General features: G+C 39.5%; 1 protein-coding gene across 1 annotated transcript in view; it reads left to right on the forward strand.

Moving 5' to 3' along the window:
- Positions 1–14,873, forward strand: part of CSRP1 (cysteine and glycine rich protein 1) — a 37,869-nt gene extending 22,996 nt beyond the window's left edge. The window contains exons 2-6 of the mRNA XM_042465392.1: positions 1,214–1,326; positions 8,471–8,639; positions 9,181–9,310; positions 10,160–10,253; positions 13,101–14,873. Coding sequence (XP_042321326.1) covers positions 1,215–1,326; positions 8,471–8,639; positions 9,181–9,310; positions 10,160–10,253; positions 13,101–13,177 — 582 coding nt within the window. The 5' untranslated portion in view covers position 1,214 and the 3' untranslated portion in view covers positions 13,178–14,873. The remainder of the gene's footprint in view (positions 1–1,213; positions 1,327–8,470; positions 8,640–9,180; positions 9,311–10,159; positions 10,254–13,100) is intronic.
- The last annotated feature ends 2,241 nt before the right edge of the window (positions 14,874–17,114 follow it).

The raw sequence follows: 17,114 nt of genomic DNA on the forward strand, positions 1-17,114 counted from the left end.
GTCTGTACGGGCCCTCTCTTTCCTTCCACCATCACTCCCTCCTTCCCTCCATCCCTTTCAGAGGAACAAGTGGTACTACTTGGGGTCTATGGATTGTCCACCTTGCTTCCTTAGGTATATGTCAGTAGAGAGGAGCTATGCATTCCATCATCCATCGATGATCACTAGCACTGAAAGGACTTGTGCTTTGAGTTTTCTACCATCTATTCGAAAGGCTTAAGAAATATGCATCTATACTGCAAATTCTAGCATGTCTGTTCAAAAGTGAGCCCTAGTACAACAAGTTTGGGGACCACATTTCACAGCTTAATTTTATGTATGCTTATTCAGATGCAAGCCTTAGTCAAACAACTTTCATAGATACAAAGAACAGCCCTTGGCTATAGATAAGCATGTGTTTTTCCTGTTAGCAGCTAAACAGATCATCCTCTGTGACCTCAGTCTGGATCCTGGGACTAATAGTGGGTGTGGGAATGAGGGCCAGATACAATTCACTGGTTGTGTACCTCTGATTCATTGTGACTAGATGAGATTATTGTTAACCATAATCTGGGAATCATTTTGGTCCAACGTATGCCAAGCATTTTATGTGAATAAGATTTCTGTAGAATAACTGGCCTTTTTCTTGGCTTCAGTCATGGCAGGTTGCATTCCTGAAATGTTAAATGACACAAAATGAGTGAGAGTAATTTAAGTTCAAAGAGTTAGCCAACCTAGTGACAAACCCATGCCAAATGCCTTTTTAGTGTGTCCTCTCCCCAGAATCCAGGCAACAAAACAATACTTTACTTAGGCATTTCACTAAGACATTTCTAATGAAATAAGTTGTGAGATGTCATTATATCCTCTTCATATTCCTGTGCTGATTTTGGCATGTGTGTGCTGCAAATGTACACAGAACAGTACAGGAATAAAGAGGCACAAGAAAACAAAACAATATAGAAGGAATGAGGGCCAATGGTATTTTCACAACTTAAGTGTAAACTGTTAGTCTCAAAATACCAAACCTTTAACATACAAGTTTGCATTTAATCAATAAAGACATGAAAAGTTTTATGTTTCCCCAAACTATTGTAAGATGACTAATGGCCTTTTAACAAGTACTTTATGTATGTATTGCAATTGGTACATAAATTCAGCGTAATTTCTTTCCCCCATCTAGTCTTAGTTTGTCTTTTGGCAATTACATTTGTTCCATTTATCTTCCTTACAGGATGCCAAATTGGGGCGGAGGAAAGAAATGTGGTGTATGCCAGAAAACGGTGTACTTTGCTGAGGAGGTGCAGTGTGAAGGCAACAGTTTCCACAAATCATGCTTCTTGTGCAGTGAGTATAGCAGCATGCAAATAATCCTTGGTTAACTCACTCTTGCCAGCTTGGTAAATAAAACCTGATATTTCTGCAGGTGCTATTGTGGAGAACAAGATAAAATTTGGCTTAGCTCCTGCCTTCCTGCAAAGTCATTTGATAAAAGCGACAAAAAGAGACTCTGAGAAAAGACTTGTAGAAGTTTTTGCTGGGCACAGTGTCCTTGAAAGATTTTGGAATTATCTGAGATTTTACAGCTCTTTTGAAAGAAAGATATATATCCAAAGTTATAGTCTACCTTCCAAAATCCTTGAAATATCAAGATTCTAGAAGTCATAGGTTGTATGATTTCTGAGCTCTTAATCAATGATGCTATCCACACTAATAAATTTAATTTGTATCTTGTATAGATAACAACTCATTTTCGTAGCCTTTAAATATGCATAACATTTGTGTCTATTGCCAGAGGAAAAAACAGCAGAATCTTTTGCCACCTTAAAACCAACACATTTATTTTGCTATAATATGCACAAAGTCTTTCCTAAATTTCACATTGTGGAGGTTGAGGATGTGATGAAAGAGAGAAATTAAAGTACAACCAAAGAAGCCCTTCTCTGTTGTGGCACCATTGCTATGGAATACCCCATGGCACCATGAATGTCCTTGCAGGCTTGATTATTGCCAGCTTAATTCCAATGCCCAAAATAAAGCTTTTGGGATCTAATGATTTTATCCCTTGTGTTCATGTACATGATTTTAAACTGCTCATTGTTTTTCACATTTTAAATAACTTTCTGTTATTTTGAAGTTGGGGGTTGGACTGGATGGCCCTTGTGGTCTCTTCCAATTCTACGATTCTGTGATTCTATGATTCTATGAAAGTGATTTTATTGTATACCATCTGGAAATCTTTTGCTATAGGAGGAAAATAAATATTTTCATATAGAAAATAAATAAAACCAACAACAATTGTGTTAAAGTTAAATGAAGGTAGTTACAACAATGTTGATGCATAGATTTTGTGTGCAAATTGGTTATCTATCTACAATTTATAATAATATTCATCTGTGTGATGAAGTGGCATCTAGTCTATAAAAGACTATGTCATAACAAATGTGTAGCATAACTTCAGGGTTCTAATAGATTCATACATTCCCAGATCTCCTTTAATTGTCAGACTTTCTGCTAGCATCATGTGCTTTTATAATATGCTTAGCTAGCACACATACCTGTATCACAATTGTTCTTTCAAACAGCAGTAGTATACAGGTATAGTCGCTTTGTTTATACAATACAGTTCTGTTGATCTCTTGTGTCTTATATTCTGTAGTGCCTATACATGCAATTCTCAAGGCAGAAGTACCACAAGTACGCATATATATTAAGCTTCCTTTTGTTTTAAATAAGCTAAAACCAAAGTTAATGAGAAGAAAAAAACCTGATGGCTTGTGGTGGTCTGCCAATTTCTCAAAGCACTGAAGGAACTTCTTTCGTTAATGGAAAATCTACATCAAAGCATCAGCTGTTTTGTTGCTTCATGGGTTTTAGTGCAGACATAAAACTGAAAGTAAGTTATATTGCCATCTTAGTGCATTCCAAGCTTTTAATTTGTACTCAACTATAGTACTTGTGTTCACATTAACTACTCAATCAGTACCTAAGGAACAAAGAGAACATGACCAGGACAACCTTAGCTGTTGTTATCTGTGTGTTCCTGCTTTATAACAGACATGAGCAACTATGATCTAAATCAGTAGTACTCAAACTTTTTACCCTTGGGACCCTCTTTACATCTACATGTGGACATCCCAACCCCCCCCCCCCACACACACACACACCCTTGACATAGTATATGAATAAAACTAATTTAGTGTGGGTACTTTCATTTGCACATTCATGTATATTCATTTATATTTTACACATAAAAAGTATTGGGAAGAGGAGGAGGAAGAGGGACCAAAGCCTCCAAGTCGCCCATCTCCATTGAGCAACTGTCACGCACACCCTGTGGGTCCCTCCACCACCACCATTTGGGAACCACTGATATAGCTGTTTTCTGGGGTTCAAATCCCATGGTCATTGGCTAAACAGGAAAGGATTGATGGAAGTTTTTTTTTGGGGGGGGGTACCTGTAGGGCTACTGTATAATCTGAGGATAGGGGTTTTATTCTTACATTAAAGTGAGCCAGTGTGGATAGAGACATACCTGAACAACCAAGCATGATAAATTAACTACAATAAGGTACAAACATTGAAATATGTATTTTTAAAGTCCCTTATACCATGGAAATATCTTCTGCCCCTAAGAGCAGTGTTTTCAGGCTCAGAAAGCAGCAGAATAAAAGATTACACTATATATGACAGAGGGAGCCAAAGACTACACAGGAAAGCTGCCAGTCCACAAATAATGAGCAGTATTACAAACCCACACTACCAGTGTGAAGTGTAGGACTTTCATGTCATTTAATTATGTAATTTTTTACAATATTTTTCTAGTTAAAATGCATGGCACTGTAAGATAAAATAATGAAATAAATAATAGCAAGCATCAAATGGCTGCAAATCAGCATTTTATATTTTATTTTTCTAAGTGTCCTTGTGTCTTCCTATCATTTTAGCCTTGCCCTCTTCGTCAAAAATAAATGATTCATCTAGCTGTTTGTGCAAGTCTTTGAAACACCATTACTAAATTCCTTATTAAAATGCTAATCCATTATTTTGAGATCAAGCTTTAGCTCTAATGTTTTGATATGGAGATTCCATATCTATGAGCTCAGAAAAGTTCAAAAGGTCAAGATTTGGTGTGAGAATTTTGTTTTGTTTTGCTGAGTGCAGCTGTTTAGGGTGTCCACACATTTCAGGGCAAATCTGCTGTTTGTATTAATGTAACTCAAACTCACTACTTATTTATGCTTCTGTTTCCTGCAATTGAGGCCCTGTGTTGCCTTCCTGTCCTAATCAGTGGCAGAGGATGTTAAAGCAATTTATTTTTCTACAAAGAGGTCAGAACCTGAATCTCATTTTTAGCATTCAGTATTATTTTGGGACCAGCAAGGTATATTTTCTTGTTTTACATGTTAATGCCTTTCCTTTGTTTTGGCATATGTAAAAACAAAATAAAGTATTTCTGATAATAACAGATGAAGATAGTTGTGTGCTTGCCTAATAGTCCAATTAAGACACTGAAACAGTTATGCCTAAAATTATATTGATTTGTAGGACATCTGTGCCAGGCAAGCACAGGACTCCATTCCAAGCCAGTTACATAAGCCTGAGCTATTTTTGCTAGGAAGGAGTTTCCTAACAATCCTCCTTTCATGGTTGCACATCTGGTGCTTGCTCCTCCTCCTCTTTCTCCTGTAACTTCTCTCATCCAAAGCCAGTTGGGAAAGAAAAGCACCATATTTGGTAATGAGAATGGAGAATCCAGTTCTGGAGTGCCATATTTAGTAGTGAGGTATAGAAGCTGCAGCTACTGATGCTACTGTGGCATTCTTTGGGGAATGTTTGGTTTTGTTTCTGCATTCTTTGTGAGTAAGACCATTTATTTTAGGCAAGCTGATTGTTGTTGGCAGTGACAACAAGGTTTCTCCCTTAAGAATACTGTTGGACATAAAGATCTAATTCCTTTGAAAGTGGAAGCAGTTTATTACTAGGCTGCTCCTCTTGGCTAGTTAAGTACTGTAATTAGTCTCAGCACTTTACCTTCCTCCATCCTTCTTGCCATCTTTCTTTCTTCCTCAGCTTCTGCAGTTCTTTGAATAATGAATCCAAAGCAAGGGTTAATAACTGACACTGGGGTGAATGATATTCTAGTTACTGTGTATATGGAAGAATATGATAGTGATGGTGCCAGTGACCAGATAATTCAGGGTTTCGCCAACCAAAAACAACTTTTTTAGATGATTTGACAGGAATTGCTATTTTTCCTTCACAAGTCTCCAGATTTCAAGTGGACCCTAAATCTCCTCTAAAGTTCATGTCTGATGGTGATCAAGTGCATTATCTTAATTATGGAGATATTTCACTTCCTCCTCTCCTTTACTTCTTATACTGCAACATGGTTTTATGCATGGAAGTCTGGAAGCAAATTAGATAATCTGAAGCCTGACTCAGGTTGTAAAGACACTGAATTTTTATGTAGTACAGAGTATTGTACCTGATAGGCAAATGGATCAATATGGACTTTCCTTTACATATTCCTCTATGAAACTTGTTTTTGTTGTAGTCTGATTGTTGTTGTTGTTGTATGCCTTCAAGTCATTTCCAACTGATAGCAACCCTAAGGTGAACCTATCACAGGGTTTTCTTGGCAAGTTTATTCAGAGGATGTTTGCTATTGCTATCCTCTGAGGCTGAGAGTGTGTGACATACCCAGGCGTCACCCATAGTCTTGCTGAAATCCTTCATTTCATTGTCTAAACTGGGGTGGGGGGGAGCATGTTGGCCTTCCTTTCCTTGTGTAAAGTGAGGAACATGTGAGTGTGTTGTTGGACTGAAGCTCTAATGAGCCTTAGCCAGCACAGCCATTGGCATGGTAGTTGGAGAGCCATGTGCAACATTTTGCAGGCAAAAACTCACACTTCATCTCCCACTTAGATTCTGTAGTTTATGCAGGTTGTATAGATGTAATGTTGGCTCTTACTTGTCATTTGTTATTGGACACATTTCAGTTTGTACAGCTTGACTATGTGTACAGAAGAGGGGAGAGTCACCATATGCATGTTAGAACCATGCCCTCCTTGCCTTATAAAAGCAGCCAGAGGGAAACGGGCAGAATGGGTATAGAGAGAAGAACAGCAAAAGTCAGTAAGGCAAGGTTCTGGCTGTAATGAGTAGGGATGTAATTCTTCACTATTGTCCTTGAAGGAAGCAACAAATAATTTTAGCAATTTCCTTCCCAATGTGAGAAAATCTTTGAAAATTGTTCAGTTCTCAGTCTATTTCCATTGCAAGATTTATTCTGTGAAAAAATTGCTTGTGGTATTTTTGCACAGGAAAAAGTGTTTTTTTTTTAAACAGAAAATAATATGTTCTGGTGCTGAGAGATTCCTGTTTCACACCATCATCATTGAACTGTGGTGTCCCACAGGACTCAGTTTTGTTCCTCATGCTATTCAATATGTGCATGAAACCACTGGGAGAGATTGTCCGGAGTTTTGGTATTTGGTGTCACCAATATGAGGATGACACTGAACTCTATCTGTCCTTCCCATCAAATTTCAAAGGAGCTGTACTAAATTAGTGTCTCTGGTCAGTAATGGACTGGATTAAGGTGGACAAATTGAAGTTTAATCCAGACAAGAGATGCAAATCAGGGAATAGAGATTTATTCTATGTTGGATGAGGTTACACTCCTGAAATCCCAGGTTCTTGGCTTGCATACACTCCTGGCCTCAACCCTGAGCCTGGATGGGCAAGATTTATCAGTTGCCAGGAGTGCATTTACACAGTTAAAAGTAGTGTACCACCTGTGCCCATTCCCAGCAATGTCCACAGAGACAGAGGCTTTGATTACATTCTGATTCAATTATAGTAACACACTCTCCATAGGGCTGCATTTGAAACTGTATGGCTGAAAAATGGTGCATCTAGACTAGGCTAGTTGCAGTTAGCATATATACATCCCATGTTGCAAAATCTTGACTGGCTACCAGTCTGCTTCTGGGCACAGTTCACAGTCCTAGCTCTCACCTATAAAGCTCTGTACAACTAAGGTCCAGACTATCTGACAGATTGTATCTCCCTTAAGAACCTACCTGAGTTTTAAGATTTTTATAAGAGGCCTTTCTCTTGGCCCTACCCCCATCACAGGCATGTTTAGTGTGGACATGAGGATTAGCCTTCTCAGTGGCTGCTCCCAGACCATGGAACTTTCTCCCACTGGAATCTAGTTTAGCTCCCTCCTTGCTCTATCTCTGCCAGAAGGCAAAGTGCTGTTTATTTAGGCAAGGTTTTGGTTGTTACTAGGTTGTTAGACCTATGGGTTGTTTTTTAATCTCCGTTGTTATATTTTAAATGCTTTTTAAACTGTTGTAACATTTTTTGTGTTTTTAATAGAACTGCTTATTTTTCATTCTTTTCTCTTTTCTACACTTGTACTACAAATTAATAATAATAATAATAATAATAATAATAATAGGTTTTATTTATATACCGCCCAATCACTGGGAATCCGAGCGGTTTACAATTGAGGGGATAACAGACAGTTCCCTGCCCACAGGCTTACAATCTAAAAGACATGACACAAAAGGAGAAGGGAATGGTGAGGGGGGGAAGGAATCAGGTCCAGCATTCTTCTTTCCCTCTGAGGCCTGGACCAAGGCAGATGGACCGGAGGGAGGGCTCTTCTTCTTCAGGCTAGCCCTGATGGAACTGGGCCAGCCTTCTCTCTCCCTCAGAGGCCAAATTAAATAAAATTAAATAAATTAAATAAAATTGCTTTATTTGTATTTTGTTTTAACTTATGCTGTAAGCCATTTTGGCTCCCATTTTGGGAGAAAGTTAATAATTAATAAATTAATAAGAATTCTTCACTACTGATCTATATAATACAATGTATGAGGAGAGAAGAGAGCATCAAGACTAGTTATTTTAACTAGATATGGCACAGAAGAACCATGATAGGTTTCTTCCATAGAATTATTTTTCTTTAATAAGTTAACACCCCACCTCACCTCCATGGTTCTTTTTTGAAGACTGAGTTGTGGCACTGTTTTCTTCCTTTGTTATTTCCCTAATCAAATCTCCCACCGTGAACAGGCTTCCATTAACCCTGTGGGGTAAGATATTTATGAAAATGGTATGGGAGAAGAAATGATTTTCCTCCCAAGAACTGTAGCCTCAAAGCCACTTTGCAGAGCTTTTTTTGTTGTTATTGTCGTAGAAACAACCCAAAGAAGATGACAGTCAGCCACCTGAGACAAGTCCCATAAAGTCCAGCCAGCATACCAATGACTAGGGATTATGTAGTCCAAAACATCTAGAGGGCAGACATCACTTAGCTACAGCTGTTCCACATCATATCTAGTTTCATCTTAAACTATATATTACATTGAATTACTTCCCCGAAAAACTTCTCAAGTTACCAGTTCTAGAAACCAGGTCAAATACGTAAGTTTCTGATTTGTGGTTTCCTCCCCCCAACCTCCAATTTTTGCAGTGGTTTGTAAAAAGAACTTGGACAGCACCACAGTGGCAGTGCATGGAGAAGAGATCTACTGCAAATCATGCTATGGGAAAAAGTATGGACCCAAAGGCTATGGCTTTGGACAGGGAGCTGGGACTTTGAGTATGGACAAAGGAGAAGGACTGGGGATCAAACATGAAGGGTGAGTTTGATTCAATGTGTCTCTAGAAAGCAAATGAAAATATGCTGTTTGTAGCAGTCAAGAATTGTATCTCCTGTGTGTTTAGGTGCTTTTCCCTTAGCACCATCATACACACATCTCTGTGATTTCACAGCCTGCCAAAGCAGCAGAGTTTGGAATCCTCTGTAATTCTAAAATATTTTAATGAACACTAGTACACATAGTCTTTGATTTATATTTAGGTGGAAGGGCTATGCTATTTTAACAGGAAATTGCTAGTTTGTATCTCTTCTGGAGTTATTCTCAGGAGTGTGTACAGATACTTCATCAAACTTATCTGTCCCTAAAATACTGATGGGGCAACTTTTTTCTCCTCCATTCCTTCCATCACCACAACCTGCGTTGGTTTTCTAATTTTCCACTGCATTCGTGCTTGGAAAATATATTTTTGGACTATAATTCCCAGAACCCTACCACCAGCAGCCACTTACCCTGGCCACTGGATGATCCTGGGAGTAATACCCTACAACTGAGTGACTTTTTTCTTTTCTGAACTCCACAGGCCTCAGCCCCATCAGCCCACCAATAACCCCAATGCTTCCAAGATGGCGCAGAAGGTGGGAGGTGCTGATGGTTGTCCCCGCTGTGGGCAGGCTGTGTATGCTGCTGAGAAGGTGGTTGGAGCTGGAAAGGTAAGAACCTGTTGTTGGCAGAGAGCAATAACTAGAGTTTGGAGTTTTGGTCATATGTTGATTTGGAAGTAAAGTAAAAACCATAGATGTGACTGGAGACAGTTGCAAATTTGTGTAAATAACTGTCGAGATGCTTTGATTGAGAGTTCCTGCATGGCAGGGAGTTGGACTGGATGGCCCTTGCGGTCTCTTCCAACTCTATGATTCTATGATTCTAAGTACACAGTTGTCATACATTATAGTTTATGCTAGTTGTGTTACCTGGAAGTTATGGTTGTGCCACAACTGGTACTTTAAAAAAGCTTTAACACCTTGCCTTATGTCAGATTAGCAGAATACCCATATGAATAAGCAGTGTGACACAATCTTTCATAGAGAAGGGCTAATTCATTTAATATGAGTACTAAAAATGCTATCCCTGGGTGTTTATGTTGGAAGCTGTGGCCCAACAATATTGAAAGAGCTACTTAATTTTCAGCTCAGTGTAAGTGAACATTAAAATGCCAAAACCTGAAAGTAACCATTTGTGATTGGCACATGCCATTGTAATTTATCCATAGATTTTTTTTTCTACACTAAGAGGAAATTTTCTCAGTTCAGTGAATATGTGCAGACTCACTTATTAAACTCTTCTTTTCTGAGAGGGGAATACTCCTATTTGGATTATTACAGTACTATACAGATTAGTTTTGGGAACTGCTGGTTTTATGTATTGTGCTGCTGGTTTTATGTATTGCCATTGAGAATTCTGTCCTAATAAAACTATGTACCTGAGAATAATGTCATGTCAGAGACCCTTGTGTCCCTTTTTGCTGGGTTCTCATAATCTGTCTCCTGTGTTGTCCTCAGTCATGGCACAAATCCTGTTTCCGATGTGCAAAGTGTGGCAAAGGCCTAGAGTCCACTACTTTGGCAGATAAGGATGGTGAAATCTACTGTAAAGGTAAGAAGAGCTATTTGAGAATGTCTCATTTATGCTGGGCGGTTAGTGGCGTATGATGGTTTCAGTTGCTTTGTCAGTTAAATACTATATTTTCCTGTGTATAAGACGACTGGGCGTATAAGACGACTCCCCAACTTTTCCAGTTAAAATATAGAGTTTGGTATATACTCACCATATAAGATTACCCCTCTTCCAACATATACCACATAAAAATTTTTAAAAAACCTTTTAAACTTCAACCCGTTGGGAGGGGCTAGCACCTACATGCCGAGGTCTGCAAAGCCTACTATAGGCTGAGTTAAGGGGGCCTGGTGCCCACATGTGCCAGCTTGAGGGGCCTCTGGAGGCCTGGGAAGGCAGCAGCCGGCCATGCATGCACTGGCTTCAGGGGCCTCTGAAGGCCTGGGATGGCGGCAACTGGCTGTGTGTGCACTGGCTTCAAGGGGCCTATGGAGGCCTGGAAGTGGGAGGAAGCCAGCAGCAAACACACTGGGCTGCTGGGCTCTCTTGCGGCCATTGTGGCCAGGCTTAACCCGGCATATAAGACGACCCCCAACTTTTGACATGATTTAAAAGGGTTAAAAAGTCATCTTATACACCATAAAATATGGTACACAGTGTGTTGTTGGTGGGGAGGGGTATGCCTTCAAGTCATTTCTGACTTATGATGACCCTGAGGTGAACCTATCACAGGGTTTTCTTGGCCATTTTTGTTCAGAGGGGGGTCACCTTTGCCTTTCTCTGAGGCTGAGAGTATGATTTGCCCAAGGTTACCCAGTGGGTTTCCATGGTCAAGCAGGGATTTGAACTCTGATCTCCAGAGTTGTAGTCCAACATTCAAATCACTGCACCACATGGTTCTTAACATAGTGTTGTATCTTTCTCCAAATGGTTTTGAACAAATGGCTTAAAACATGCAATTGCAGTTTGAAAATATTACTTTTTGTACTACAACTCCAAGAATCTCACAGTGGGCATGGCCAGTAGCCATGCTGGTTGGAGATTCTGTGAGTTGTAGTCCTAAAGGTAACTTATAAGTTCTGTTAAGACTTATAAAATGATCACCAATGGCCAGAAATGCCAGAAATATTTCCATTTTTCCATAAGGATCAAAGTTCTGATTGTACTGCTTTCATTGGTTTAGCTATAATTGATAGGTTATGGGCACATGTTTCAAGTTGCAGAGTGTTAACCAAACAGGTGGGGGGACTAGGCGGACCCCACAGTCAGCATTACTTCAAATGTTGCATAAATTAGCATATACTTGGGTGACCATTACTTGGTAACCTTTGCACAGTTTGCACCTATTTGTACCAGTACTAACAGAGGAAGACTCCAAGTCTTAGGTGAATTAAGAAGGTTTTGTTTAGAAAAAATGTAGAATGCAATCAGATACACAAGTTAGCAATTCAGATACAACATACAGAGCTAACCAAAATGGAAATATGGAAAGGAGATAGCTGAGTTTTCAGAGGTTTGCAGTGAGGTTATAATTGCCTGTCCAATGAGAAAACCATGGAAAGCTGGAGTGGCTCAGGCTGGGAGGTCTGAGGACAACACAGAACATACACAAAGAGGGTGTGTGTGTGGCAGCTGTGTGCACACAGGTTAGATTTTGAAACCATATTCATACCTTGAAACTAACAGCAAGCAATGGTCTGATCAAATAACAAAGACTGAATGTGTTTTCCCAGAAATCAACAATGAGATATTCTGGACTGGTTGATGGTTTTAATTTTAGTGTGACAAAAACAGTGATTGGATTGGGATAGTCCCAAGATAGATGGATGGGGAAGTTTGGCTTGGGAAACAGCAGGGGTAGGCAGAGAGAATGGCTTAATGCTTTAGGTGCAAAGAGGTCTTTTGTCACATGTTTCCAGAGGAAATGCTGACTACTTAGGGGGAAAAAGGAACTATTTAGATGTGCTGGTTTTGTTTACCTGGATGTCCACATGCCTTGGGGAAAACATTCCTTTTCTCCTGGGAATCTGATCTAGGGTACCTGAAAGAACTTCGATCTCTCACAAACATGCTATCTCCAGATATGAGATATGAAAATAGGAGCTGTAGCCTGAAAAATAAGATCTGAAAGATTATTGCAAAATATGTTTTCATTATTTGATGAACATTAATTTAAGAATTCTGTACAGCTGCAAGTAGAGAACCTAGATTCCTCCCCACCCTTCTTCAATTGCTTCAGTTTGTTGCCTAAATACAGATTATTTCTAATGATAATTGTCTGCTTGTAAACTGTTTTCATATCTGCTTTTCACCAGACATGCTGACAGCAAAATCACACTTGAAGCTCTGCTCCATGTAGTTCCCCTCCCCCCCCCGACAATGATCTTTGTTGTTATTTGTTGTTACAAAATGCAGACACAGAGAACAGGGCAGTAGGAGTGGGAAGAAGCTTTTTATCATTTTGCCTCTGGTGCATTTTCAACTAAATCATTCTCTCACAAAGCTAAATGATGCAGATTGCAGCCTCTATTGCTCAATTTTGGAAAAAGAAAATATTGGGGTAGGGGAATTGCCTTTGACTCAGCATGTGACCTGAAACAAGAAGCCTGACCTTGATGTAACATTATTACTATCTGATACCACAGTTTGGAAAAGTTCTTTTATGGATTACAGATCCTAGAACCCTTTAGCCAGCATGACCAGCAGCCATGATACCTAGGGATTATGGGATTTGTAGTCCAAAAATAACTTTCAGAAGCTCTGTCTGAGCCTGTACAATTTGCTTTACTGTTTTTGATTCTCTTCTAGATCAAAACTGTAGATAACTTTTCTTCCTTGAGTTACAGTAATTGCTAATGGTTTTTCTTTTCCTATCTTTTGCTGCAGGCTGCTACGCCAAGAACTTTGGACCCAAGGGCTTTGGCTTTGGGCAAGGAGCTGGAGCACTGGTCCATTCCCAGTGAAGCATTCTTTGAGGTCTCCTTTCCAACATTCAGTGCCAATTTTGAGCTCATCCAGCTGATCCTCATAAAGAAAAAGACCACTTCACCAATTCTTGTAAAAGTATTAATAATACAGTAACAAATCTGATGCTTGCTGGTGTATCGCTTGCTAGCTGGGCAGCCAACCATGGCCCTATTCTAGAGGTCCATAAAGACACTAAAAATCCCATGTATTTGCTATGGATAACATGCCAAGGCTCACATTAACATAATGGCCTCTATTAATACACACATGCTTTCAGCCATAATTGAAACTACAGCAGAGACCATACTCATCTCTGTATACACTGAAACACTATTTTCTCCAGCACTTCTACCCTGAATCTGCTAAGTTATTTTTATGAAAATAGGTCATACATTGTGATATAAAATCTTACCAACAAATGGTGTACAAAATAGCAAAGTGATTGTGAATTGATTACAAGTACAAAGAGATGGAATCTACTGAGACATACAGGCTGTAAAGAGGAAGGAGAAGGAATCTGTATGCATGTACAGTGTGTAAATAAATCACATTCCTAGTTTTTAAAAGGGATTATGGACCAATGTCTTAGTTCACCTAAATTCAAACAGATTTTTCATTATCAGTAGAATTGCTCGTACTTTAATATATTCAGCACTGACCACTGATTCAGGCATCTTTTCATATATTTACATATAATTGCATTGTATACATATAAGCTTTCAGAGGTTGATACATAGCTGGGTGATCCAGTGTTACTGGTCAGCACTTCTATCGTTCCTAAAAGATGCAACAATTTTCCTTGACTCCATCTTTCATTAATTTTGGTATGTACAGCAACAGAGGCGAGTGAAAGCAGAAGGTCTGAAAGTCCAGCGTGCTGCTACAGCTTCTTGTCAACCCACTCAGTATCAGTTCCCTATTGAATAAAGAAAGAATTGGATGAGATTCTTTTAGCTTCTTAGTCTTTCTCCCCCTTAGATGTTTTAATACAGTATAAGAAATTCCAGAGAAGTCCTATTTCTACCAGAGAGAGCCAAACCTTTTTCCAAACCAAGCATTCAAACAGGATCCACCATATTTAGAGCACTTCAAGCAGGTTCTTAATGGAGGAGCGGTAAAATATGGCCATCCATGTGTTGTTAGACTGTTAAGTGCTAGGAGCCCTTAACAAGATAGCTAATAGTAATGAATGATAGGAACTGCATCTTAACAACATAGGGAGGGCCAGATGATTCTGTATTTATGTAAAGAAGCCAGTGTACCATTTGTAAACTGGATTTGAATCCTTCTCTTAAACCACTGAAGTGGTAAGTTTCATAGACATCCAAACACAGAAAATAAAGTTGACACTCTTACTTGCTTTTGTGAAGCTAAGAGTTCCAATTATGAGTTTTCAGTGGGTTTTGAGCATTTTAACTGGGAAATTAGAGTTTATATTTACCAGTTTAATAGGATCAATCTTACACCAATATAGCTAAATGTCCACAACCCTTCCTTTAGGATACAGCCTGAGCAATGTTTTAGTCTTGTTTGTAGGTGATTAGAATGAAATTACATTAAATTTTCTTGCTCTATACAAACCTGTTAATGAGCATGTGAGAAAGTGTAGTAGTAACATTTTTACAGTTTTATTACATAGAAGAGCTGTGTTCATAGAAATTTTCTATGCATTAATAAAGCAGTCCAAAGGAATACATGTGTCTGATTTGGTAATAATCTAAAAGTACCAGTTGTAAACCTGTGTATTTGTACTCTCTAGAAGAAAGTTGGGAAATCTTTTGGGGTGAGAACAGAATTCCCTTGGAGGCAATCTGTCAGTAGATGCTTTCCAGCAATAAGCAGGGTTGAAGTCACTGGCCAATAGGTCTTGAGACCAAAGTACCCAGGCCAAAGCCTTTCCCCTCTCATTATGCCATCTGCCTTCTGTTTTTCTCTCCAACCTTCTCCCCCTTCTTACTCAACAGATTGTTCTGGAACAGCACCAGATAGCTCTTGCCAGAGGTCTGAACTGATCATTTGCAGAGGGCTGCTGAAAAAACAACTGTGGTTTGCAAATTGCCCATCCCTGCTCAGGATCCCAAGGCAAGAGTAGTGCAGGATCAGAGAGATCTTTAATCTCCCCAGTTTAACCTGCAGGAAATTATGTATTCTATACATCTGAGTTTATGGAGCGAATTCTACCTGGAAAATCTAATAAAATCTGATTGTGCCATTGAGGGAGTTTAAACATCATTTCACTGAATATTTGACATCTGCCAAGAAGAGAAACCTTACAGCTGTGAATGCTGTAGGTCAATGGTGATTCAGTTTCTCTGCCTATACCAGTTGGAAACTAAAAGGGGGCATTTCCAGCTTTCTTTAGCTTTCTGATACATATTTGCATAAGGTGAGCTTATTCTCATGGAGCTGGCATTCTTGTAGCTTGTGATCCAGTCTCCCCACATACAGCTCCACCAAGAACAGAGAATCTTCTAGCTGTCCAAAACTATATCTGGTTGTTTACATTCAGAACACAGTGACATAACAGTCTATACCTTCTCCCTCATGCTACTTTCTTCTAAACGTGTATTTCCACGCTTTCCTTTGGTAAGCAATGGGCTTTTAAAAACTGCTCTCAAACCTGAAAATATTGAGGTAGTGACCTTGAGCAAGTCACATGCTCTCAGCCTTAGGGGAAAGCAGTGGCAAACCTCTGAACAAATATTGCCAAAAAAACCCTATGATAAGAGTTGCCTTAGGGTCATGATAAGTCAGAAACATAAGTAGGTTTCATGGCCAAGCTATGGATCAAACCCTGGTTTCCAGACTCACAGTCCAATACTCAAACCACTACTACACACCAGCTCTCCGTCAGCCCTGTCCATACCTTCCATTTATTCAGTTTCCATGGTGGCAAGGGTTTCTCACAACCAAGTTTTTGGGGAGGGATTACTTCACTGCATGAAATGTCCTGATTTCATGTTGGAGTGCTGAAGTGGGAATGAGAGAAACCTCTGTGCAGATAAACAATCATTACAAGATCATACTCTTGATCTTGTTCTATCTACTATCTGAGTATGCAAAATATCTGCTGACCTCTGCTGGTAGTGTTCTGAACATTACGAATCTAACAGTTCACTGCAGGCTTATTGGGACTCCTAGTATTTAGCAATATAAAGCTATGAAGTGTGTCAGATTTGTTATTTCCATTTGGGGGAAGAAAATTTATATCAGCCTTAATTCTCCTGACCTTATGCTGGCAGAAATAGCAAACCACCAGTGTGTTATGAAGAATGATAGGTACTTCAAACAGAACTTGGTAAACTTATTCATTGGATTACAACCGGGGTTTTTTTTTGGGGGGGGGGGGCAGGTTGAAGATAAGTAGTCTACAAAAGAAAGATTCCCAAAGATTGCTTCAAGTTGTGTTTAGTCATTGATCGCCCACCATGAAATAAAGAGACCAGACACATAAATTGGATGTAAATAAAAGGGCCTTTATTAGACCTAAAACTTACTTAAACCCAAACTGATAACTGTAAACTTTTGAGACTTTAACTGAGGGTGAAATCCTGATGTGGGTTCAGCTGGAGCCAGGTGTCTTTACCTAGACTACCTCTTCAGCCTTCCATAGGGTGAAAACACCAGACTCTGAGGGCAACCGAATCCTTGGATTGTATCCTCAGCCAGTCATAGGGAGGTAGACATGAGGCAGGCTCTCCCAAACCCCCACGAGTTTGTAAGAGAGGGCAAAACCCCCATAACTTCCCCAAAGGCTGTTTCACGAGCAGCCTCCATGACCCTTGCCATGTAAAGGCTGCCCCGATCCAGACCTTTCACCTCAATGGGGTGCCTGGGTGTACACCGATTGTTCCCCCATCCCCATTTAGGCCTGGGGAAACCTATTTAACATCCTGTCCTAAGCCAATTATCCATCCCTAGAAACAGTATGAG

Source organism: Sceloporus undulatus, chromosome 4, assembly GCF_019175285.1.
Source record: "Sceloporus undulatus isolate JIND9_A2432 ecotype Alabama chromosome 4, SceUnd_v1.1, whole genome shotgun sequence".
Taxonomy (NCBI): domain Eukaryota; kingdom Metazoa; phylum Chordata; class Lepidosauria; order Squamata; family Phrynosomatidae; genus Sceloporus; species Sceloporus undulatus.